General features: G+C 40.8%; 1 protein-coding gene across 27 annotated transcripts in view; it reads right to left on the bottom strand.

Moving 5' to 3' along the window:
- The window catches only part of LOC307185656 (cytosolic beta-glucosidase-like), a 488,042-nt gene extending 483,972 nt beyond the window's left edge, over positions 1-4,070 (bottom strand). For all 27 annotated transcript variants that reach the window (XM_079920052.1, XM_079920037.1, XM_079920032.1 and 24 more), the window contains exons 1-2: positions 3,787-4,070; positions 1,446-1,574 (exon numbers count right to left, since the gene is read on the bottom strand). In XM_079920052.1, coding sequence (XP_079776178.1) covers positions 1,446-1,503 — 58 coding nt within the window. In that variant the 5' untranslated portion in view covers positions 1,504-1,574; positions 3,787-4,070. The remainder of the gene's footprint in view (positions 1-1,445; positions 1,575-3,786) is intronic.
- Between the last annotated feature and the right edge of the window lie 23,223 nt (positions 4,071-27,293).

Below are 27,293 nucleotides of genomic sequence, written 5' to 3'. Positions count from 1 at the left end.
GGAATCATAAGCATCATAAGCAGCATGGATTATGCCAGGATCAACCTGCACTCTGTCTAGAAAACCCTTCACCATCTTCAAATGGCTCCCTCCTTCTCGTCCTTAAAGTTTCAGATTAAATGACAGTAATTCACAGAGATCCTCCTAAATCAAAACCTGGTATCACCCTAGCACTCACCATAAGCAGTAATTATATCTTGTATTAATTTACTTGTTTTTGTTGATGTATTTGTTTTCTAGGGCTGCCATAATAAAGTACCACAAAAGAGGTGGCCTAAACAACAGAAACTTATTCTCTCTCATTTCTAGAGCCTAGAAGTCCAAAATCAAGGTTTCAGCGGGGTCATATTCCCTCTGAGACTCTTGCTAGAACCCTTCCTTGCCTCTTCTAGCTTGCGGGAGCGGCCATCGGCCCTTGGTGTTCTTTGGTTTACAGCTGCATCACTTGAGTCTCTGCCTCTATTGTCACATGACATTCTCCACATGTGTTGCTGTGTCCAAATTTCCCTCTTCTTATATGGACACCAGTCATATTGGATTAAAGCCCCACTCTACTCCAGTATGAGCTTAGCTTATCTTAGCTAATGACATCTTCAGATGGCTAGTTCTGGCCCCCCGAAGTGCGAGAGAATACATTTCTGTGTTTAAGCCTCCCAGTTTATGGTCATTTGCTACAGCAGTTCTAGGAAAATGCTGCCAGAAATTCTCTTAGCTTTATTTATCCCTGGGTTTCCACATTTATTTGACCAAATAAATATTTTCCCATGATAGCTATTAACAATCCCTAATTCCTTAGGTGGAAAATATATATAGTAAAAAACTAATCTAATCTTCCTATTTTTCATAGGAAGAAACTGAGACTAGAGGAGGAGACCAGATTCACAAGCTCATGCCTGGCAGGATGGAGACCAGAACTCAGACCTCCAACTCCACTCTGGGTGCACTTTGCCATCTCACAGTTAATTCTCAGCCACCCAGGAAATGGGGGTGCCTTGAAATAGAACAGGGAACCTCTCCCAACTGAAGAACATCCTTCAGTGATGTCTCTTGGACTCCTTGAAGGTATTTAGTCAATATTTTTCTAACCAATAGGAGAAATTGTTATCATTTTTAGGGAGGTTATGGGAAATGTGTTCAAGAAACCAGTGATGAAAGCAGCTGGTCCAGTGTACACAGATGTCTCAGATGAGCTGGAACGGGCCAAAATTACAGCCGCAGTGGGGTCTTCAGCCCCTCGTCACCACCACCCTTGTGCCTAAGGAAAGGGACATGGGAAGCAAGTGTCTTCTATGTGAAAAGGGATAGTTTCATTTATGCAGTTATGGGCTCTTCAGTCCTTTTGCTTCTCTTCTTTTTGCCCTCACCCAACCTTCTTCCCCAGACATACAGAATCCATGAGAAGTAAGCCATTCCAGCTCTGGAGAAGGGGAAGAAGCTTCTCCTACCTTCCACTTGATAAGCTGAGGTGACTGCCCCCCATCCAAATCCTGCAGGAAAATCCATGCTTTCAGAAGACGGCCGACCGCAACATTCAGGCAACAGAGCTGCACCCTTCAGGCAGGGGAGCCCAGCAGCTGTGCAAACATAAGTGAACTCTCACCCTGACCGAAGTCTCAGAATGCAAACGAGTATGCAAACAAGAAGGGAACCTGATTAAAGCATCCCACTTGACTGGCCACAGCCTTGATTTGAAACCAAGACACTTGGTTCAGGGGGACCATTTATACTGTTTTTCTCCAGACACTCCCCGATTTTTAACAGAGTTGGGCCAGCCTGGGGACAGACCAGGTCCCTGCTTTGGCAGGGTACCCATTCATCTAATCTTTTCCCTTTTAATGAAACACATGGACATTGTTTTAAAAGTCACATAATCCTACTAGAACTTTCCCTTGGCCAATTCCTCCCAATTCCTTATCCCCACTCCCTAGAGGCCACCATTTTCAAGTGTTTCTTCTGCTATTTATTCCCCTGTTGTCAAATAATAGGCTGAGATTGGTGCCTCTTAATTTGTTTTTCAATTTTAGATAATAACTATTGACTTCTGGATATAAGGGTGGAAGATCCGAGCATGTGTGCTCTCTCTCTCTCCCCTTCCTCCATCGACCCGATGTGGTTGGATTACCTCTTCTGTTTAAATAAATATTCGATATTTACATGAATTTGACTGCGTATGGCTCAAAGCTGAGCTGTGTAGTATACCATGCTTACAGGCAACTTTTCATTTTCTCCAGGGTTCAGCTGTCTGGATTTTATATTTAAATTCCTCTATTCTTATCACTAATTTATCCCCAAACAGTCTGACAGGACTATGAATCTATGTTTAAACACCTCTGTTTGCTTGCTCCACTCTGCACTGTTTGTTTCTTAGGCAGCCACAGAGCTATGTAGTCTTTAACTTCCCTCACCAGTCTCCTGGGCCTTCTCCCTCTTTTTTCCTTTCCCTTTTCAGAGAAACAAATCCTTGAATAACTTTCTGATAAAATGGGCATGGGAGGCACGTTTTTTGAAACCTGTAGTTCTGCAATTAACTTTATTCTAATGTCACACTTGATATGTAGTTTGGCTACTATGGGATTTTATGGTAGAAATAATTTTCATTCAGAATTTTGAAAGCATCGGTTTACGGTTTTCTAGCTTCCAGTGTGGCAACTGAGAAGTCTGATGACAATCCAAGTCCTATTCTTTCATATGTCACCTGTTTTGTGCCCCAGCCCACCCTCCCTGCTCCCCAAGCTTCTGTTTCTGAAATTTCACAGTCACATGCTTGATGTGGAATTTCTCATCCACTGTGCCAGACACACTGCCTGTGGACCGTAGTCATGCAGGATGTTGACAATAGGGGAAGCTGGGAGAGGGATACACGGGAATACTCTGTACTATCTTTGCAACGTTTCTGTACATCTAAAATTGATCCAAAATTAAGTTTTTTTTTAATGCCTGTGAAAAGAGGAGTTAGGAAAAATCAAAGTGAGGAGAGTTACTGATTCAGTTCCCCTAAGGCAGCAGTAATTCATCCTACACTGTGTAATGACAGGAACACAAGATTGGAATGAGGTATAACTAGGTTGAAATCCTACCCTCTCCAGTTATCCTAATCCTAAGAAGAAAGAAGAGGTTAACTATCAAAGGAAATGAGGGAAGATATTTAAAGGGTATGTGTTTGGTGAAATAAACATTAAAAATACAGGGCGGAGGAGCTTCAAGATGGCGGAAGAGTAAGACGTGGAGATCACCTTCCTCCCCACAAATACATCAGCAATACATCTACATGTGGAACAACTCCTACAGAACACCTACTGAACGCTGGCAGAAGACCTCAGACCTCCCAAAAGGCAAGAAACTCCCCACGTCCCTGGGTAGGGCAAAAGAAAAAACAGAGATAAAAGAATAGGGACGCGACCTGTACCAGTGGGAGGGAGCTGTGAAGGAGGAAAAGTTTCCACACACTAGGAAGACCCTTCACTGGTGGAGACTGCAGGTGGCAGAGGGGAGAAGTTTCAGAGTCACGGAGGAGAGCACAGCAACAGGGTGCAGAGGGCAAAGCGGAGAGATTCCCGCACAGAGGATCAGGGCCGACCAGCACTCACCAGCCGGAGAGGCCTCTCTGCTCACCCGCCAGGGTGGGCCGGGGCTGGGAGCTGAGGCTCAGGCTTCGGTCGGAGCGCAGGGAGCGGACTGGGGTTGGCGCGTGAACACAGCCTGAAGGGGTTAGTGCACCACGGCTAGCCGGGAGGGAGTCAGGGAAAAAGTCTGGAACTGCTGAAGAGGCAAGAGACTTTTTCTTACCTCTTTGTTTCCTGGCGCACGAGGAGAGGGGATTAAGAGCGCTGCTTAAAGGAGCTCCAGAGACGGGCGAGAGCCGCGGCTATCAGCGCGGACACCAGAGACGGGCATGAGACGCTAAGGCTGCTGCTGCTGCCGCTGCCACCAAGAAGTCTGTGTGCGAGCACAGGTCACTATCCACACCTCCCTTCAGGGGTGCCTGTGCAGCCCGCCACTGCCAGGGTCCCGGGATCCAGGGAGAACTTCCCCGGGAGAACGCACAGCGCGCCTCAGGCTGCTGCAACGTCATGGCGGCTGCAACGTCATGGCGGCGTCTGCTGCCGCAGGCCCGCCCCGCCCTCCATGCCCCGCCCCGCCGCCCTCCATGCCCCGCCCCGCCGCCCTCCATGCCCCGCCCCCCGCCCCGGCCTGAGTGAGCCGGAGGCCCTGAATCAGCGGCTCCTTTAACCCCGTCCTGCCTGAGCGAAGAACAGACGCCCTCAGGCAACCTACACGCAGAGGCGGGGCCAAATCCCAAACTGAACCCCGGGAGCTGTGCGAACAAAGAAGAGAAAGGGAAATCTGTCCCAGCAGCCTCAGAAGCAGCAGATTAAATCTCCGCAATCAACTTGATGTGCCGTGCGTCTGTGAAATTCCTGAATAGACAACGAATCATCCCAAATTGAGGAGGTGGACTTTGGGAGCAATGATATATATTTTTTTCCCCCCTTTTTCTCTTTTTGTGAGTGTGTATGTGTATGTTTCTGTGTGTGATTTTGTCTGTATAGCTTTGTTTTTATATAAAGCTATACAGCTTTATATAAAGCTGTATATAAGCATATATACATAATATATATATAAGCATATATATATGTATATATATACACATATATATGTATATGTATATGTATATATGTATATATATACATATATATGTATATATGTAATGTATATATACATATATATACATATATATACATATATATGTATATATATACATATACATATACATATATATAAATATATATATATTTTATATAAGCATATATAAAGCTGTATATATATATACAGCTGTATATAGCTGTATATCTTTGTTTTTACCATTTGTCCTAAGGTTCTGTCTGATTTTTTTCTTTGTTTATTACTTAAAAACAATTTTTTCTTAATAATTATTTTTTATTTTAATAACTTTATTTGATTTTACTTTATTTTACTTTATCTTCCTCTTTCTTTCTTTCTTTTTTTCCTTCCTTTTCTTCTGAGCCGTATGGAGGACAGGCTGTTGGTGCTCCAGCCAGGCATCCGGGCTGTACCACTGAGGTGGGAGAGCAAAGTTCAGGACACTGGTCTGCAAGAGACCTCCCAGCTCCATGTAATATCAAACGGCAAAAATCTCCCAGAGATCTCCATCTCAAAGCCAAGACCCAGCTCCACTCAATGACCAGCAAGCTACAGTGCTGGACACCCCATGCCAAACAACTAGCAAGACAGGAACACAGCCCCATCCATAAGCACAGAGGCTGCCTAAAATCATAAGGCCACAGACACCCAAAAACACACCACCAAACGTGGACCTGCCCACCAGAAAGACAAGATCCAGCCTCATCCACCGGAACACAGGCACTAGTCCCCTCCACCAGGAAGCCTACACAACCCACTGAACCAAGCTTAGCCACTGGTGACAAACACCAAAAACAACAGGAACTACGAACCTGCAGCCTATGAAAAGGAGACCCCAAACACAGTAAGTTAAGCAAAATGAGAAGACAGAGAAACACACAGCAGATGAAGGAGAAAGGCAAAAACCCACCAGACCTAACAAATGAAGAGGAAATAGGCAGTCCACCTGAAAAAGAATTCAGAATAATGACAGTAAGAATGATCCAAAATCTTGGAAAAAGAATGGAGAAAATACAAGAAACATCTAACAAGGACCTAGAAGAACCAAAGAGCAAACAAACAGTGATGAACAACACAATAAATGAAATTAAAAATTCTCTAGAAGGGATCAATAGCAGAATAACTGAGGCAGAAGAATGGATAAGTGACCTGGAAGATAAAATAGTGGAAATAACTACTGCAGAGCAAAATAAAGAAAAAAGAATCAAAATAATTGAGGACAGTCTCAGAGACCTCTGGGACAACATTAAGCGCACCAACATTCAAATTATAGGGGTCCCAGAAGAAGAAGAGAAAAAGAAAGGGACTGAGAAAATATTTGAAGAGGTTATAATTGAAAATTTCCCTAATATGGGAAAGGAAATAGTTAATCAGGTCCAGGAAGCACAGAGAGTCCCTTACAGGATAAATCCAGGGAGAAACATGCCAAGACACATATTAATCAAACTATCAAAAAGTAAATACAAAGAACAAATACTAAAAGCAGCAAGGGAAAAACAACAAATAACACATCAGGGAATCCCCATAAGGTTAACAGCTGATCTTTCAGCAGAAACTCTGTAAGCCAGAAGGGACTGGCAGGACATATTTAAAGTGATGAAGGAGAAAAACCTACAACCAAGATTACTCTACCCAGCAAGGATCTCATTCAGATTTGACAGAAAGATTAAAATCTTTACAGACAAGCAAAAGCTGAGAGAATTCAGCACCACCAAACCAGCTTTACAACAAATGCTAAAGGAACTTCTCTAGGCAGGAAACACAAGAGAAGGAAAAGACCTCCAATAACAAACCCAAAACAATTAAGAAAATGGTAATAGGAACATACAGATCAATAATTACCTTAAATGTAAATGGAATAAATGCTCCAAACAAGACATAGATTGGCTGAATGGATACAAAAACAAGACCAACATATATGCTGTCTACAAGAGACCCACTTCAGACCTAGGGACACATACAGACTGAAAGTGAGGGGATGGAAAAAGATACTCCATGCAAATGGAAATCAAAAAAAAGCTGGAGTAGCAATTTCATATCAGACAAAATAGACTTTAAAATAAAGACTCTTAGAAGAGACAAAGAAGGACACTACATAATGATCAAGGGATCAATCCAGGAAGAAGATATAACAATTGTAAATGTTTATGCACCCAACTTAGGAGTAACTCAATACATAAGGCAAATGCTAACAGCCATAAAAGGGGAAATTGACAGTAACACAATCATAGTAGGGGACTTTAACACCCCAATGTCACCAATGGACAGATCATCCAAACTGAAAATAAATAAGGAAACACAAGCTTTAAATGATACATTAAACAAGATGGACTTAATTGATATTTATAGGACATTCCATCCAAAAGCAACAGAATACACATTCTTCGCAAGTGCTCATGGAACATTCTCCAGGATAGATCATATCTTGGGTCACAAATCAAGCATTGGTAAATTTAAGAAAACTGAAGTCATATCAAGTATCTTTTCTGACCACAACGCTGTGAGTCTAGATATCAATTACAGGAAAAAATCTGTAAGAAATACAAACACATGGAGTCTAAACAACACACTGCTTAATAACCAAGAGATCACTGAAGAAATCAAAGAGGAAATCAAAAAACACCTAGAAACAAATGACAATGAAAACACGACCACCCAAAACATATGGGATGCAGCAAAAGCAGTTCTAAGAAGGAAGTTTATAGCAATACAATCCTACCTTAAGAGACAAGAAACATATCAAATAAACAACCTAACCTTACACCTAAAGCAATTAGAGAAAGAAGAACCAAAAAACCCCAAAGTTAGCAGAAGGAAAGAAATCATACAGATCAGATCAGAAATAAATGAAAAAGAAATGAAGGAAATGATAACAAAGATCAATAAAACTAAAAACTAGTTCTTTGAGAAGATAAGCAAAATTGATAAACCATTAGCCAGACTTATCGAGAAAAAAAGGGAGAAGACTCAAATCAATAGAAATAGAAATGAAAAAGGAGAAGTAACAACTGACACTCTGGAAATAGAAAGGATCATGAGAGATTACTACAAGCAACTCTATGCCAATAAAATGGACAACCTGGAAGAAATGGACAAATTCTTAGAAATGCACAACCTCTGAGACTGAACCAGGAAGAAATAGAAAATATGAACAGACCAATCACAAGCATTGAAATTAAAACTGTGATAAAAAATCTTCCAACAAACAAAATCCCAGCACCAGATGGCTTCAGAGGCGAATTCTATCAAACATCTAGAGAATAACTAACACCTATCCTTCTCAAACTCTTCCAAAATATAACAGAGGGAGGAACACTCCCAAACACATTCTACGAGGCCACCATCACTCTGATACCAAAACCAGACAAAGATGTCCCAAAGAAAGAAAACTACAGGCCAATATCACTGATGAACATAGATGCAAAAGTCCTCCACAAAATACTAGCAAACAGAATCCAACAGCACATTAAAAGGATCATACACTACGATCAAGTGGGGTTTATCCCAGGAATGCAAGGATTCTTCAATATACGCAAATCAATCAACGTGATATACCATATTAACAAATTGAAGGAGAAAAACTATATGATCATCTCAATAGATGCAGAAAAAGCTTTCAACAAAATTCAACACCGATTTATGATAAAATCCCTTCAGAAAGTAGGCATAGAGGGAAATTTCCTCATCATAATAAAGGCCATATATGACAAACCCACAGCCAACATCATGCTCAATGGTGAAAAACTGAAACCATTTCCTCTAAGATCAGGAATAAGACAAGGTTGCACACTCTCACCACTATTATTCAACATAGTTTTGGAAGTTTTGGCCAGAGCAATCAGAGAAGAAAAAGAAATAACAGGAATCCAAATTGGAAAAAAACAAAGTAAAGCTGTCACTGTTTGCAGATGACATGATACTATACACAGAGAATCCTAAAGATGCTACCAGAAACCTACTAGAGCTAATCAATGAATTTGATAAAGTAGCAGGATACAAAATTAATGCACAGAAATCTCTTGCATTCCTATACACTAATGATGAAAAATCTGAAAGTGAAGTTAAGAAAACACTCCCATTTACCATTGCAACAAAAAGAATAAAATATCTAGGAATAAACCTACCTAAGGAGACAGAAGACCTGTGTGCAGAAAATTATGACACTGATTAAAGAAATTAAAGATGATACAAATAGGGCTTCCCTGATGGCGCAGTGATTGAGAGTCAGCCTGCCGATGCAGGTGACGTGGGTTCGTGCCCTGGTCCGGGAAGATCCCACATGCCGCAGAGCAGCTGGACCCGTGAGCCATGGCCACTGAGCCTGCCCGTCTGGAGCCTGTGCTCCACAACGCGAGAGGCCACAGCAGTGAGAGGCCCACGTAACGCAAAAAAAAAAAAAAAAAAAAAAAGATTATACAAATAGATGGAGAGATATACCATGTTCTTGGATTGGAAGAATCAACATTGTGAAAGTGACTCTACAACCCAAAGCAATCTACAGATTCAGTGCAATCCCTGTCAGACTACCACTGGCATTTTTCACAGAACTAGAACAAAAAATTTCATAATCTGTATGGAAACACAAAAGACCCCGAATAGCCAAAGCAATCTTGACAAAGAAAAACGGAGCAGGAGAAGTCAGGCTACCTGACTTCAGACGATACTACAGTGCTACAGTAATCAAGACAGTATGGTACTGGCACAGAAACAGAAATATAGATCAGTGGAACAGGATAGAAAGCCCAGAGGTAAACCCATGCACATATGGTCACCTTATTTTTGATAAAGGTGGTAAGAATATACAGTGGAGAAAAGACAGCCTCTTCAATAAGTGGTGCTGGGAAAACTAGACAGCTACATGTAAAAGAATGAAATTAGAACACTCCCTAACACCATACACAAAAATAAACTCAAAATGGATTAAAGACCTAAATGTAAGGCCAGACACCAACAAACTCTTAGAGGAAAACATAGGCAGAACACTCTATGACATAAGTCACAGCAAGATCCTTTTTGACCCACCTCCTAGAGAAATGGAAATAAAAACAAAAATAAACAAATGGGACCTAATGAAATTTAAACTTTTGCACAGCAAAGGAAACCATAAACAAGACTAAAACACAACCCTCAGAATGGGAAAACATATTTGCAAATGAAGCAACTGACAAAGGATTAATCTCCAAAATTTACAAGCAGCTTATGCAGCTCAATATTAAAAAAACAAACAACCCAATCCAAAAATGGGCAGAAGACCTAAATAGAAATTTCTCCAAGGAAGGTATACAGATTGCCAACACACACATGAAAGAATGCTCACCATCATTAATCATTAGAGAAATGCAAATCAAAACTACAATGGAATATCATCTCACACTGCTCAGAATGGCCATCATCAAAAAATCTAGAAACAATAAATGCTGGAGAGGGTGTGGAGAAAAGGAAACCGTCTTGCACTGTTGGTGGGAATATAAATTGATACAGCCACTAGGAGAACAGTATGGACGTTCCTTAAAAAACTAAAAATAGAACTACCATACAACCCAGCAATCCCACTACTGGGCATATATCCTGAGAAAACCATAATTCAAAAGGAGCCATGTACCAAAATCTTCATTGCAGCTCTATTTACAATAGCCAGGACATGGAAGCAACCTAAGTGTCCCCCAACAGATGAATGGATAAAGAAGATGTGGCACATATATACAATGGAATATTACTCAGCCATAAAAAGGAACGAAACTGAGTTGTTTGTAGTGAGGTGGATGGACCTAGAGACTGTCATACAGAGTGAAGTAAGTCAGAAAGAGAAAAACAAATACCGTATGCCAACACATATATATGGAATCTAAAAAAAATAAATGGTCATGGAGAACCTAGGGGCAAGACGGGAACAAAGACGCAGACCTACTAGAGAATGGACTAGAGAACATGGGGAGGGGGAAGGGTAAGCTGGGACAAAGTGAGAGAGTGGCATGGTCATATATACACTACCAAATGTAAAATAGATAGCTAGTGGGAAGCAGCCGCATAGCACAGGGAGATCAGCTCGGTGCTTTGTGACTGCCTAGATGGGTGGAATAGGGAGGGTGGGAGGGAGAGAGATGCAAGAGGGAAGAGATATGGAGACTAATGTATAGGTATAACTGATTCACTTTGTTGTAAAGCAGAAACTAACACACCATTGTAAAGCAATTATACTCCAATAAAGATGTTTAAAAAAGTACAGGGCATGGTATTAAATTAAAGTCCTTATAGTCTTTCAGTTGTGAAGCAATCATATGTTGAATGAAAAATAAATAAATATTTTCATTATGGAACACTAGATGGCAGTATTGTAATTTTTTAGGTTTACAAATTGCTGGATGAAGTGTTATTAAAATTTAGTTATCCCACCGATGGCCATCTACACCATAACCCCTAGCTAACTGCTCTTCTAATGATTTTTCTCTAGAAAGAAAAACTATACTTTCTCAGTTCTCCACATTCTCTGAAATTATTAGACCACAAATGGCCGAATTTAATTTTTCTCAGCTCTGATGGAATTCTCCAGTCTAGCACTCTCAAGAATTTGGGTGTCAGGACCTCTTTACATTCTTAAAAAGAATTGAAACCCCTAAAGAGCTTTTTAAAAAGTAGGTTGTATTTATCACTGTTTACTCTATTTGAAGTTAAAACTGAAATTTTAAGAATATTTACTTATGACTTCATTTAAAACAGCAATAAAAAGCATGTGAGCATAAATATTTTATGAAAAGTAATCATATAATCATAAACAAAGAATATTTAGTGAGTAGAGTGTTTTGCATTTTTGCAAATCTCTTTTATGCCTGGCTTAAGAGAAGACAGCTGGATGTTTATATCTACTTCTCATTCGATTCATTGCCTCTGGAGAACTCTACTGTACACTCATAGAGGAAAGAAAGATGAGAGTGAAAAAGGCAAATCTTGTCTTAGTATAAGTGTGGGCCTCCAAAAGGGTCTTGAGGGGCCCAAAGAAACCCTAGCTCTCCCAACACTCTCTCTAGTAGCTTCCGTTGCTGCCCACAATCTCTCTGTATTCTCACCTTACAGAGAGCTCATTCCACTAACACTCCTGCATTAAAGCCCTTCTGACTGTAAGACCTATGAATTCGCAGCCCCCATCTTGAGTAAGAAAAAAAAATTATTTCTTTGTTTTCTTTATACAAAAAGAAGTCTGGGGCTTCCCTGGTGGCACAGTGGTTGAGAGTCCGCCTGCCAATGCAGGGGACACGGGTTCGTGCCCCGGTCCGGGAAGATCCCACGTGCCACGGAGCGGCTGGGCCCGAGAGCCATGGCCACTGAGCCTGCGCATCTGGAGCCTGTGCTCCGCAACGGGAGAGGCCACAACAGTGAGAGGCCCGCGTACCGCAAAAAAAAAAAAAAAAAAAAAAAAAAGAAGACGAAGTCTGATTTCATGGCCTCATCTAGCAAAACTGGCTGGTAATTTTATTTGTCACTGAGTCCCCTCCACTCCATTTTAGGGTCATACAAGATAATTAAGGTCTTGTGAAGAGCAAAATTTTTTTTAATGCCTAGTGGCCCCATTCTCTCACCTCCCAATTTTGGTCCCTACTGGTTAATACCAACATGTCCACTATCCAGTCTCCACGCCTGCCATTGTCCCTTCCAGTCCACTGACTCTCTGCTTTTGAGGCATGGGAATACTTTAAGGGTATAAATCTGAGCCCTTAGGTTCAACTCCCTTTCAAAACCACACAGTAATCCCTTTGAGATCCTGCCACCTTCCCAGGGTGCTGCCTCAGAACAGCACACCAAATCCTGCTATTCAGGACAGCCACCACATTCCAAGCTGGAGGGAAATGGATATGTTACTTGCATTATGGGTTTGGCTACTAGTGTGCTCTCTCTAGAAGTCCTGGAGTGCACAGAGACTATAAATGCAGTGCCCTCTGGGGTAAAAATATATCTCGCAGAAACTCTTTGTTAACTGCAATACAAGCTGTTACTCAATAGGGATTCAGCTCCATCTGTCAAGACTTTGACCCTCCCAATTTGAAATGCCAAGATTCAAAACTCCTGGCATTCACAATGTTCCTGTGTACCTGTATCAGGAGAAAAGTAAGGTTCTAAATAAGCATTTTTCTATCTGCAGCAAAGATGGCCATGGGTTAGCCAAATCCTGGTTCCTTTTCCATCTGGGCACGCAATTAGACCACATGTGTCACCTCTTTTGCAGTTAATGGAATGTGGGCAGAAAGAATATGCACCATTTCCAAGCTAGATCACTGAAATCTGCCCACACAATCATCCGTGTTTTGTCCATATGTCATCATTGCCCTTCATCCACAGATCGGATTTAAAGGTGCCACTGGAGAACTCCGATGTCCTAGGAACTCCTTAGATAGAAGAGGCCTGGTTCCCTATATCAACGCGTAGAGCAGACCCCAGTACCTACCCCACAAGCAGCCCACTTTGCACTGTGGTGTGAATGAGAAATAAATGTTTACTTTGCTAAATCACTGAGATCGGGGACTGGCTGATAAATACACTCTCTGAATACCGAATAATGACTATGCTTTAAACCAAAAAAGCCAGAGGAAGAAGTTTGGTGACTTCCAAATACTCTTTTCCAGCAGGGGAGCCTCTTGGTGATATCCTATCACTAGAGGAAAAAGGAAGTGAAACAGGAAATGAAGGAGGGCCAGGTCGGGTGAGGCACACCAAAGGGCAATTCTACCCTCAGTTGTGTGTGCAGAGAATTATTCATCTTGATTTTCTACCTTTGCCAAGAAATATCTGCTCAAACCCTGACCTAAGGATGTATATTTTACAAAAGTGACCCCAAACAAGGCCCTGGACTCCTGAGACTCATCAAGCTATTTTTAATATTTCAGTATTTCTAATTGCAATTGTATATTTACTTCCTATCAGGTCTCCCAGGCTATCTAAAACATCCATTTTATTGCTTTAGGCTGAATTATGTAAACTCATTGTGGTAATAATACCAGTTTCTCATGCACGAAAATGCAACAATGAGTTAGTTATAACAATGCTCTCAGTTTCTTAGCAGATAGAATCTGTCAAAACATGAAGTCCAGACAGTAAATCAGTTATAAAAGAAATCTTCGACTGTGAAGATTCTGACAACTGTGATGTATGTGTGGAAGCCAGCAGCTGAGGCCTTTCTTAATCTGGGCCATCTAGAATGCAGTCAACTCTCAGGATTGTCTTAGTAACCGAATCTGACTTTCCTTTGGGTATCTGCCTCTCCCCTCTGCAGACTCTGTGCTTCTGGACATGCTGACACTGCACCCCACCCAATAACCCACAAGCTCCAGGGATTAATTTAAGGCCATCTTCACATCTCATCTCATTAGTTACTGGGATTAGATCAGAGCTGGGCTTGAAACCCAATGAGACATGAGAAAATGTATGTTAGGGTTTCTGAGAAAGAAGCTTCTCACTCTTTCATAGAAACTGTCTAAAAAGTCATGCTCTTCCTGCTAATGTGGAAGGTTTGGGCAGCCATTTCATAAATATGAAGAGGACTAGCTTTAGGATCTGGAGGAAAGATGGAAGAAACCAAAACTTTGAGAACAAATAAATTCCTTTTATGGTTTATGTCTATTTGGGTCAAGTTTCCTGCTACTTGCAACCAAAAGATTCGTATACAGTACACATATATATTTGAGGTGTGTGTACCTCTATCTATAGATACATATATATGCATACGTGTCCATATCTATAATATATATTTGCACGTTTATGTCTATTTATCCACACATGTGGTTTTATGTAAATATGTATGAGTGATTATAGACCTAGGTACATGAAAGTGGATGTGTGTATACATACATGATTCATGTGTCTCTACAGATCATAAATCCCCTCCAAATAAAGAAACTTTAGTGGATATTTTTTTCTAGCTGTCTTGAATGTTGGTCCATATCACCAGCCCTGCAATCTGTGAGATAACTAATGGCAGACTCAAGTGGGATTCCATTACATCATTTGCATTTATTGATTGAAGGCCATACACACCATAAGATTTAGCATGAAAGCAACATAAAACAACAGCAGTGCATCACTCAACATTTCAAAAAGCCATACTGCTATATAATTAAGGATTTATTATTGAGTAATTTTCAGAACAAACAGAAAATGCTCTGCCCTTCAAGGTGCTGACAGGCCAGTACTAACAATGGCATACAAGTAATCACAAGAACCTCTCAATACTCTACTCAAAGCTCAACCGTTGAGTTTAGAGCACTAAGAACAAAAAGCACTCAGTAGAGGCAGAGCCCTTAGAAAGCCTTTTGGGAGCCTTCCAGCTCACGCTCACAGCTGTGGTATCAGATTCTAATAGCAGCGCTTCTCGGGACAATATTCATAGCGCAGCTGCCAGGGATTCTGTCTACCTCATCGACATGATTTAAATTCACCAGAATTGTTATCCCACCAACATGGATTTAGCCACTCAGGTCATCCTCCTAAAAACACCCCTCCATCAAAACGATCTAAACTCCACTTACATTCCTATGAACTATTTGGAGACGGGTTAAACAAAACTGGAATTAGGATGAAGCAAGTGAGGGGCCCAGGATGCAGAATTCAAGGAGGTGTGTGCTCTCAGCTTTGGCCCAGGTGTTAAATACCAGAAAGAGAACATTCAGGTTCGAAGGTCTTGCTGCAGGTCACGAATGGGTTTTATTTCTAAACTGTTTGTGGCAATGCACAGGTGTGTCATATGCCTCAGGACTAAACTGTAGCTAATCCACCTAAATCCCGTGAGGGTTTGTGCGTTTGAGAGTGTCTTTGATTGTTCATCTTGCTTCGGGGATTGGTTTGGGACTTCAGAAGCATTTTCTTCCCACAGTGAAAAAAGCAATGCATTGGAGACCCGCAATCTGGAAAGGAAGCATCAAAGAGTGGAATTGAGCCAAATAAAATGGAAAATCAGATTGAAAGAGAACAATTTCGGTGATCATCAAATTATTTTAGATGAGCTACGTTGGAGAGCAAGCACAGCCTTTTGTGTGGCATGGGATGGACGGTCTAGAAGAACCTGCACAGACCTCTCTCTTAGATCTTCAATCCAAGACCACTGCACGGCCTAGATACCATCCTGAGCCTTTCTCTTGTCTTCCTCTCCTTCCTGCCACGTGCAGCCCACGTCCAAACACTGTTGACTCTAACTCATTGATATGTCTTACATATGTCAATTTCCCTTAATCCCTGCGGCCTCTTCTCTATGCAAAGGCAGTGGAAATCCTCTTAAGTCTGGAAACGTCCAAATGGACTCCCAACCAACAGATTCTACTGCAGCCTGAGCCATCTTTCTAAAATACACATTTGGGCTTCCCTGGTGGCGCAGTGGTTGAGAGTCCGCCTGCCGATGCAGGGGACATGGGTTCGTGCCCCGGTCCGGGAAGATCCCACATGCCGCGGAGCGGCTGGGCCCGTGAGCCATGGCCGCTGAGCCTGCGCGTCCGGAGCCTGTGCTCTGCAACGGGAGAGGCCACCACAGTGAGAGGCCCGCGTACCGCAAAATAAATAAATAAATAAATAAATAAATAAATAAAATACACATTGTTCGGAGATTGTCCTCTGCCCGGAAGTTCAAACTTGTTGATCTATACAAAGCCTGTGTGACCTGGTTGCCGCCTCCCTTCCCTGCACATTCACACCAGTGTTCCTCACATAAGCTCTTTTAGCCTTTTTCAGCTTTCCAAGTCTACCATGCTTCAAGCTCTTTCTCCACGCTCATTCTTGGCAAATGGTGCCTTCTCTGCTGGGAACTTTTTCTCATTTTATCTGGGCTAACTCTTACTCCTCTTTGATTGGCCAGCTGAAAGTTACTTTTTTAAGGACACGTTCCCCCAAACAAGCTAGGTCCCCCTGCCCCATGTTCCCTTGTACCTTGTGTACCTCTTATCATAACACTCATGGTATTTTATTAGCTGTCTGACTTCCCCATCGATTTATAACTTTTCTGAGAACAGGCATTGCCTTAACCATGCAAGCTAAGATAATATACCAAAGCTCATTTGGTATATTTTGTCCCTAAATTCATTGATTCATTTACCAAATGAATAATAGTCAGCATTTACAATGAGTCAGCCACCATGCTAAACCCTATGAGGAAACAAGTGAACCAACCCAACAAGTCAGTCCCTGAACATACTGTCAGGGTTTGAATCATTTTCCAATCTACTAATTAAAGCGCCCCAACTTTGTTTTAAAAGCATCCCATTTTTACTCTGAGTTACTCAGGGAAGAATCAAAGAGTAAGTAGAGAGTTACCTGTAGTTTTCCTAAACGTATTATTGCCACCACTTCCCACCCCTCAATTCCTTATAGATTCAGAGTAGAGAAAGGAGATGGTTAGGAAGGGAGAAAGAATATAACCAATACTACTTCTGCTCTGTTTGCCTGTGATCTCACCAAGGGAGAAAGGAACCCTCTGAGACCACTGGCTGAAGTGGATTTAGGATTTAGGCTCAGGGAGCAGACAGTAAGGCTGTTCCTCAGAGAACTCCACCTGAAAAGTTGTCTGTGAAACTTCTGGGTCTTAGAGTAGCTTGCGCAAAGATCCACCCGGCCGTTGTGAAGTACTAACGGTGTGGGGCATCTCAGCCTCTGACCAGGAAGCCCTTCTCCCTGTCTTCCAGAAGGTAACACCATACTGGACCCACAGTCCTTCTATTTGGGATCCCCTTTCCTTGGACAACACCAGCCTTCAACTCATGTTTCTGTTCATAACATTTAGAGCTCAAATATACTTTGCTCACTTTAAGTGATTATAAAAGATTATTATTCTAGCCTCATTTCATGGGTGTTTTATGTTGTTGCATTCTTTGTTTTAAAAGATTTATTTATTTATTTTTGGCTGCGTCGGGTCTTAGTTGCAGCATGTGGGATCTTTGTTGAGGCATGCAGGATTTTTCGTTGCGGCGCTCAGGCTTCTCTCTAATCATGGCGTGTGGGCTTTCCCTCTCTAGTTTCCGCACACGAGCTCTAGGGCGCGTGGGCTCTAGTTTGAGGCACGCAAGCTCAGTAGTTGTGGTGCAAGAGCTTAGTTGCCCTGTGGCATGTAGGATCTTAGTTCCCTGACGAGGGATAGAACCCATGTCCCGTGCATTGGAAGGTGGATTCTTTACCACTGGACCACCAGGGAAGTCTCTGTTGTTGCATTCTGATTAAAGATTTCTGGCATTATAACCTTCATATATAATAATCAAAATGGATATAAAGAATGAGCAATTTATTAATATTACTCCTGAAATCAAGGTGAAGCCATTAAAATAGGCCAAGACAGTTAAGGTCAGTAAGAAGGAGCTTGTGACAAATGAGAATTTTTCCTGAGGACCTCTTTTTATAACATTCATTTCCTGTGCTTAGAGTTTCATGGAAGAGATAGATACTATGCACACAAACCAGCAAACAAACAAAAACACAGAAATCTATTTCTAACTATAATAAAACAGTTCTAGCTTCTGATCATGACAGAGTAGCTTGCGTCAGAATTATCCTTTTGCAAATTTCAGTCGCAAACTCTTAATACCAAATACAACTTTTTAAAGGCACTGAAGATGATGCAAGAGTGGGTAGCAACTGGGAAAGAGTCAAAACATGAAAGAAGGGAAGTGAACCAGAGTGCCATTCATTTTTCAAGATGTTTACCCTGAGGATACACTTAAGAGAATTCAAACAGAAAACCTCTGTCCTTCCTGTGTAGTGGGACAGAGAGAAAGGAGCTTGAGGGAGAAGAGGGGCTAGAAACTGAGGGAGGAAATCCAAAAATGGAGGGAGCTAAAACTTAATAAAGTTGCCATGTTTTCATTATATATTTTTTTGGTTACGTTTTACTTACAATACATGATGCTAGTTTTCCATACAGCACCATGATATAAGTTTTTCTTTATAACTACATTTTTAACTTAAAAAAAAAAAAGAAGATAAGTCCATGTAAAGTAAGTAGTAATGCAGGTATTACAAAGCTACAGAAAAAAATGTTAAAGGTGGCATCCAAAGGCCCGAAATTTGTGTAGCTCTTAGGCCATTATTTTCATCCATTTTCAACCCATGCCCAGACAATAATTTTCCCTCTATCTGACATGTACTTTGACAATAAAGAAGATGTTGATTATCTTTCCCTTTGATGATTTTTATTGGGAAGGAAATTGGAATATTGAGTATTTAAAACTACAGGTGATCTCTCTTTTTTAAAACAGTGAGTAGCAGAGGTATGTGGGCTTGGGTGTCTACCCGTGGGCCCCATGTGAGTACGGCACAGTGTTTGCTAGGTGTGTAAGCTTGGATGCACTTACCTCTCTGAACACAGTTTTCCCATCTGTAAACTAGTGAGCATTCTTAGTTTAACCCTGTTGTGAGCATTAAATGAGACAATATATGCGAAGCAATAAGAAAAGTGCTAGGCCCGCAGCTGACAGTCCATCAAAAACTGTCATGGGTAAGACATTGTTATGTATGCAAGGTAGAAGTCTGAATAGCATGTAATTCCACTCTTAGTTCACTTCTGTGAAATAACATAATTATAAAATGAAGAACCGATTAGGGGCTGCCTGGGGTTAGGGATAGATGCTGGCTATAAAGGGACAGCAGATAGATGGGACCCTTATGGTGATGGTAAAGTAGCTAATAATGGTGGTGGTTACTGCATAGAGTCACACGCACACATACACACAATGAGATATGTATCACTGGTGATAATGGAATTGTACAATATCAATTTCCTAGTTTTAATATTGTACTATAATGTCTTATATAAGACACTAACATTGCAGGATGCTTGGTGAAGGGCGCACAAGACCTCCTTGTACATTTCTGTGCAACTGCCTATGGATCTACAACTATTTCAAAATAAAATGTTAAAAAAAAAAAAAGGTAGCAGTTTGCCATTCAGAGAGCTATAAAGACAGCCATAAACTGGGTTGGGCAGGGATTCTTTTAGATATAACAGCTAAAGGAAGCTAATTTCCTTAGTCCATTTAACTTGGCAGTAGGAGGGGGGCTGGTGGGAGGGGCCCATCTCCAGACTTAAAGAAAGTGTTAAAATGTACAATTATGAGGTATAGAGGAGCAATATTTTTCCACAGCTCACACAGGTAAATGAATGTCTTCTCTCATTAGCACAACCTCTCTGAAGTGGATTCCCCCACTTTTACAAGTACCTGCTCTAGTTTACACACATTTGGCCAAGGAATCGAGCCGGAACAGAAGTCACGTGGGCATATGGAAAAATGTCCCCTGCTAACTCATTCCAATTAGCGTGAAGCTTTAGGTGCCCCCTCTTTTGCTGGACTTGTGGCCTTTTGCCATTTGTTATTCCGATCAAGTCCCAGTGTGGTCCAACAAACACTGTGAAAATAAATATCTCATTTGTCTAGGAAAAACTCACTGTTTTCCTTTACTCTCACACTCACAAGACTTCTGACATCAGATGTGAGGGTTTTCCCACACCCACCAAGCATCTGATGCCAGCTGAGTAATGGGCAATTTGACCCAGTCCTGACACAGTCTACCTAGACTTGGCCTCAGACCCCACGAGTTACATGCTCAGTCCCACAGGCGGTCCACATTTCAGAGGCCAGTCAAAAATCCCAGATAGTCACCTGTACTTCTGACCAACCAGCTATAAATTGGGGTTCCCACACCTGCCTTCTTGGGTTCTATAGCTTGTTAGAACAGCTCACAGACTCAGAGAGACAATACTTATGTTTATCAGTGTACTCTATAATAAAGGCTATGATCAAGAATAGAGATGAACCGCCAGACGAAGAGATATATAGAGTGAGGTCTAGAAGGGTTCCGATTGCAGGACCTTTTGTCCCCGTGGAATTGGATGTGTCACCATCCCAGCTGGGACATGTTCACCAACCTGGAAGCTCTCCAAACACCATACTGTAGAGAGTTTTATGGAGGCTTCATCACACCGGCATGATCGATTATTATCTCCACTTCCAGGCCCTCTCCCCTCTCCGGGGGTTGGGGGATGTGTGTGTGTGAAAATTCCAAACTTTTAATCATGGCTTGGTCTTTCTCATGACCAGGCCCCACCCAGGAGCCCGCCAAGAGTCACCCCGTTAGAATAGGAAACTACAAGGATTTTAGGAGCTCTGTGTCAGGAACTGGAGAGAAAGAAGCGAATATATAATCATATCAGTGATTTTTTTAAATTCACAACAGTATAATCAAAAAAACACTGAATTCTTGGGCTCATTCATTTCTATATTCCAAGCAATATTTGCTACATTTGCTACAATTAAATGTCAGTCCAGCAACACAGTTTGAGAAGTTCTTTATATAGTTTTGTCATGGGTTGGCCTTATATTCTTTAGAGAGGCATTCAGAAATTATGAAAGTGAGAGAAGCAATAGGGAATATTAAGGCAGAGGTCTGGCTCCCTCCATTTTAGTGCATTTGGATATTACTTTTGTTAGGACAAAATACCAGCATGTGTGGCCACATCCTTTTCTGGATCACTTTTTCCAGCTTGCAGCTTTTGTTTTATTTCTGCCTCTGTTATTTAGAAGCCTGGAGGCTTCCGCTTAAAATAAAAACTTTATTTTATGGCATAATGGCTAATACAAAAGACAAATATTTTGTCTGGGGTGTTTTTCTTTCCACAAACCAATGGATCCCTAAATCCGTAATTTTTTTTTTAATTGGATTGTCAATGATTGAATGGCAAACATTGTTAAATTCCCCCAAATTGCCTTTATTTCCCTACAATGTTCATTTATTCCATTTCGCCTATGGTCTGTTGAGCTATATCTACGCTATTTTTTTCTCATTCTGTCTTGTGGTTTTCTTTTCTCTCCCTCTCATGTATCTGAGCTTCCAATAACTCTAGTGACTGGAATTTTGTGGCAATAGAAAGAAGGAGGCTCCCCAAAGATCTTTTTTCCTTCATGGCAATCAACCAAACACCTCCCCACTAAGACTTTTAAAACTTCACTCATTTAAAAGGAACACAATTCTTTATTTTGCCTACTTTTTAATGCCTTAAGCAGAACTGTCAACTTTACCAGCCTGAAGGGAAAAAACATTTTTATTTTCAACATTTTCCACAAATATTCTATGTATGGCTTTTATAGTTAAAAACACATCATCTCCTCCAAGTGTAAATATTTTCTTGGGATGAGAAATCCAATAAAACCACAGGTCCCTGGCCTTTGTGGTTGCTATAAACAAGCTCTGCTTTTGGAGCTTTCAGTCTCAAAATGTGACAGCCATGATTTTATTTTAAAGGTTACCTTTTGCATTTTTTTAAGTGTTTGCAAGATTTATTCATATGTGATTAAATGTTTCCACATCTCTGAAGTCACCTGCTAGGACCAGCCTCACTTTACATATGGGAAATCATTTATGGGAAGTGAACAATATTTCCTTTGTCTCCAGCCACAAGCTGGCTCAGCATCACCTTCGCAATTAACTAAGTTTCCAAAATTATTTTCCTGGTGTGCACTGTGATTCTTTTTTTCTCTCAGAACTAGAGAACAACACTGCCTTATCCCAAGTCCTGACTTTAGCTTTTGAGTGTCAACAGTGCTTTCACTCTTCTGAAAGATTTAACTGAGCCCCGGAGGAAGTGTGGTGTAGTATAAAGAATCTGTACATGTTGCAAAGGTTGCTTAACTTCTCCAGGTCTGTTTTCCTATGTGGATGTATGTGTCTCCTACCTCCCAGCCCCCTTTGGCTTCTTAGTGATCTATTTCTTATGAAATCTTTTTCCAAAATGTAGTTATGTCTTGGTGTTGAAGTTATGATTCTGATGGACAATAGGTATATGCTATAACTATATAAGAAGGAGGAAAGCATTTTTCTTAAAATGAGACCACGTGAGGAGTTAGAGAAATTCTACCAACCATCACCAGACCCTGACTCGAACCACTAATATTCTTCAAAGCAAGTTGTGTAAGCATCCCTCCCCACCCCTTAGGAGAGAGAGAAAACAGAGCTACACAGGCCCACTGTTCGCTTTTGAGCACTTGCAACAAATGTTTTGAATGGCAACATAGATGCGCTGAGTAATAATGTCACAGCTGGCTGCCAATCGTTGGGGGCTAAATAAAGCAAACATTCCAGAGGCTCCAGTCCTTCTACTCCGTGGTCTTTCTCTGTCCACTTCCACACATCAGTATTTTTTTAGGAATAAGAAATTCTGGTAGCACAGCTGTTCTTTGTGCCAGATGGCAGTTAAAAACCCACAGTCCCTTTCCAGACCTTTCTCCTCCCTTTCCACACAGTGGTGAAAGTGGTGAAGTGGAAGTGAGACCTTCATTCAGAATCATAAAGCAGAGAACTGAAAAGGCCCTATACATGGAGTTTGGACAGGAAGCCTCAGTTAGGATCATGGAGTCTTCTGAGTTGGAAATCATATTAAAGGTCATTTAGGTAGATGCAATCATTTATAAATGAAGAAGATGGCCAGAGACTTGCCTGGAAAAGCACTGTTATAAATCAGCAAAGCAAGAACTCGGGTCCAGGTGTTTCCATTCCAAGTCCTGTCTCATTCCAGCAGTTCCATTCCATTTGGAAATACAGTTTTATTACTATTCTAGAAAGCACAACTCATTTCTACCATAAAGCCCTTGTACTAGAAGAGCTTCTCCCAAAATTTCTTTAATTTTTTTTTTTTTTTTTAGCTTTTTACAGGCATTTGTTTTTACTTGGTCTTTCCACTTTCTAAAAGGCATAGAGCTAACCATAACCCAAAGGATCATGAAAATTCCACTCCTGGCCAAAGTTTCTTCACTCCATGCATTTTTTTTTTTAATCATCTCCTCTACTCTTTCCCTCTCTCTCCCTTGTATAAAAGTAAACATGGCAAAGGGAAAAACAAATCTGAAAATATGTGTTGATATATACCTGGCACTGGGTTTCACACACGGAATAAAGGAAACTCATGAGATCTCAGCACACCCAAAATGAAGTGGTAGCACCCTGACTGGAAAACGGGGAACCAGGTCTCCAAACCAGGAGGGAGATTTCAAGTGATCAGCACATTTTGGACAAATATCTCTTGCCAGGGTCAACATGCAACCAGAATTCTGGCACTCCATTTTGTTGGGCCAACATTATGCTTAAAAAAAAATAATGCGTAAAAATTTTTTTCCATGATTTAAATGATTCTATAAAGAGAAAAAAATAATCTATACTTGGGTAAATTTATGCAGATTAGAATAATACTTTTTTTTTTTTCTTTGCGGTATGCGGGCCTCTCACTGTTGTGGCTTCTCCCGTTGCAGAGAACAGGCTCTGAACGCCAGGCTCAGCCGCCATGGCTCACGGGCCCAGCCGCTCCGCGGCATGTGGGATCTTCCCGGACCGGGGCACGAACCCGTGTCCCCTGCATCGGCAGGCGGACTCTCAACCACTGCGCCACCAGGGAAGCCCCTAGAATAATACTTTTTTGAAGATAGCAAGATAGCTTGCCTTCGACAGGAGAGGGAAAAAGTCATGGTTCCCTCAGTCAGATCTGATCGGTTCTAGTACTTGAGTTTCCCCCTTCAGCTTGGACTCATGTTCCAAAACACAGCCTGATTCTAGAAGCTGTACTACAAGGTAAGTTTTGGATACGAGAGTACAGTAGGTTTTCCAAGCCAAGAACTGACCATTTACCTTTCTCCTCGTTTCTCTCTCCACAAACACCTAACACAAGTGCAAGAAGTTCACAAATAAACTACGGATGTTTGGAGGAAGGAGGAGAGGTTGGAAAAACAGAGATATTCTTTCAATGACTATTGGCAATATGTATGGGACTTGGGTTCACAATGCCCAGACCTATGGCAACTTTAACCACTTCACTCTGTCTTAAAACTCTTCCCATTCTTCACAGTGAAATGAGGTATTTATGAGGAAGGGTAAAGAAAACCAACAGGTGTAGACCAGGCATCATCTTATACCTACTTTGCCAAGCAAACTTAGTTCCTCTTCACAACAATCCTGAAGACCAAGAAGTCTTACTCTCTTTCTAAAGATTAAGAAATGGAGGCTTATCAAGGTTTGGCAACTTGCCCAACTTGCTCAGTTCAAAGTTGAAGAAGAGTGGCATGCGGATTTCCTTGACAGTAAGACCTATTGGCTTTGCCCCAAATCATGACACTCAAAGCTAATCTTCAATGTGTGAAGAATGTGTGAAGATTTTAGCTCTTCACCCCTAGGCAAGAGGACAAGCCTCAGGCCCATACCTGTTCTTTCTGTGAACCTGAATTCTTAAAATATCAGTATTTTTCATTTTGGGAAAATCCAGGCTCTTCTAAGCAAATGGTGGCTGGGAAGGAGTAGGCTTAGCCCCTGGGGTGGGATTGTGAATTCATATTGATGGGTGAAAAAAAAGAGCCATGTGGAGTGGGGGGACTCTACCTGATTTCTAGTGTAGTAGTCACTGAGACAAAAGCCCAAGAAAGCCATCTATATACATATATACATCTATATATGTATATATATACACATATACACACACACATACACTTATATATGTATGTATATATTTATATATTTGACATTCAACATTATATTAGTTTCAGTTGTAAACATAGTGATCCAATACTTGTAGATATTGTGAAATGATTACCAAATAAGTCTACCTACCATCTGTCACCATACAAAGTGATTACAATATTATTGACTATATTCCTCATGCTGTACTTTATATCCCCACAACATTTATTTTATAATTGGAAGCTTGTACCTACTCCCTTTACCCATTTCACCCCACCCCCATTCCCTTCCCTCTGGCAGCTACCAATTTGTTTTCTGTATCTATGAGTCTGGGTTTTGTTTGTTTGTTTTGTTTTTTAGATTCCACATATAAGTAAAATCATGTGGTATTTGTCTTTCTCTGTCTGACTTATTTCACTGAGCATAATACCCTCAAGCTCCATCCATGTTGAAGTAAATGGCAAGATTTCAGTCTTTTTTATAACCTAGTAGTATTCTACTGTTTATAAATATCACATCTTCTTTATCCATTTACTCATCAATGGACACTTAGGTTGTTTCCATATTTTGACTACTGTAAATAATGCTGCAGTAAACATAGGAGTGCAAATATCTTTTCAAATTAGTGTTTTTATTTTCTTCAGATTGATACCCAGGAGAGGAATCACTGGATCGTATGGTAGACCTATTTTTAACTTTGTGAGGAACCTCCGTACTGTTTTCCATAGTGGCTGCACCAATTTACATGCCCACCAACAGTAATAAAAGAAACTGAAGAAGACACAAATAGATGATATTTGATGCTCATGGATTGGGAAAATTAACATCATTAAAATGTCCATATTACCCAAAGCAATCTACAGATTCAGTGCAATTCTTATCAAAATTCCAGTGACATTTTCCATCCTCCTTTTTTATTAGATATCAGCTGTTGCAGAGATCATTTCCTTTAGAGCTTCGGACTTCCTGGACTATTAACACCTTCATTTTAAAAAACTCTACCTCCCAGGGACTTCTCTGGTGGCGCAGTGGTTAAGAATCTACCTGCCTACATGTAAAAATATGAAATTAGAACACTCCCTAATACCATACACAAAAATAAACTCAAAATGGATTAAAGACCTAAATGTAAGGCCAGACCCTATCAAACTCTTAGAGGAAAACATAGGCAGAACACTCTATGACATACATCACAGCAAGATCCTTTTTGACCCACCTCTTAGAGTAATGGAAATAAAAACAAAAATAAACAAATGGGACCTAATGAAACTTAAAAGCTTTTGCACAGCAAAGGAAACCATAAACAAGATGAAAAGACAACTCTCAGAATGGGAGAAAATATTTGCAAATGAAGCAACTGACAAAGGATTAATCTCCAAAATTGACAAGCAGCTCATGCAGCTCAATATCAAAAAAACAAACAACCCAATCCAAAAATTGGCAGAAGACCTAAATAGACATTTCTCCAAAGAAGATATACAGATTGCCAACAAACACATGAAAGAATGCTCAACATCATTAATCATTAGAGAAATGCAAATCAAAACTACAATGAGATATCATCTCACACCGGTCAGAATGGCTATCATCAAAAAATCTAGATAAATGCTGGAGAGGGTGTGGAGAAAAGGGAACACTCTTGCACTGTTGGTGGGAATGTAAACTGATATAGTCGCTATGGAGAACAGTATGGAGGTTCCTTAAAAAACTAAAAATAGAACTACCACATGACCCAGCAATTCCACTACTGGGCATATACCCTGAGAAAACCATAATTCAAAAAGAGTCATGTACCAAAATGTTCATTGCAGCTCTATTTACAATAGCCAGGACATGGAAGCAACCTAAGTGTCCATCAATAGATGAATGGTTAAAGAAGATGTGGCACATATATACAATGGAATATTACTCAGCCATAAAAAGAAATGAAATTGAGTTATTTGTAGTGAGGTGGATGGACCTAGAGTCTGTCATACAGAGTGAAGTAAATTAGAAAGAGAAAAACAAATATCATATGCTAACACATATATATGGAATCTAAGAAAAAAAAAGGTCATGAAGAACCTAGGGGCAAGACAGGAATAAAGATGCAGACCTACTAGAGAATGGACTTGAGAATATGGGGAGGGGGAAGGGCAAGCTGTGACAAAGTGAGAGAGTGGCATGGACATATATACACT

The sequence above is a fragment of the Stenella coeruleoalba genome (genome assembly GCF_951394435.1).
Source record: "Stenella coeruleoalba genome assembly, chromosome: 4".
Lineage (NCBI taxonomy): Eukaryota > Metazoa > Chordata > Mammalia > Artiodactyla > Delphinidae > Stenella > Stenella coeruleoalba.
The sequence above is the reverse complement of the archived record's forward strand: the minus strand, read 5'-3'. Positions and strand labels throughout refer to the sequence as shown.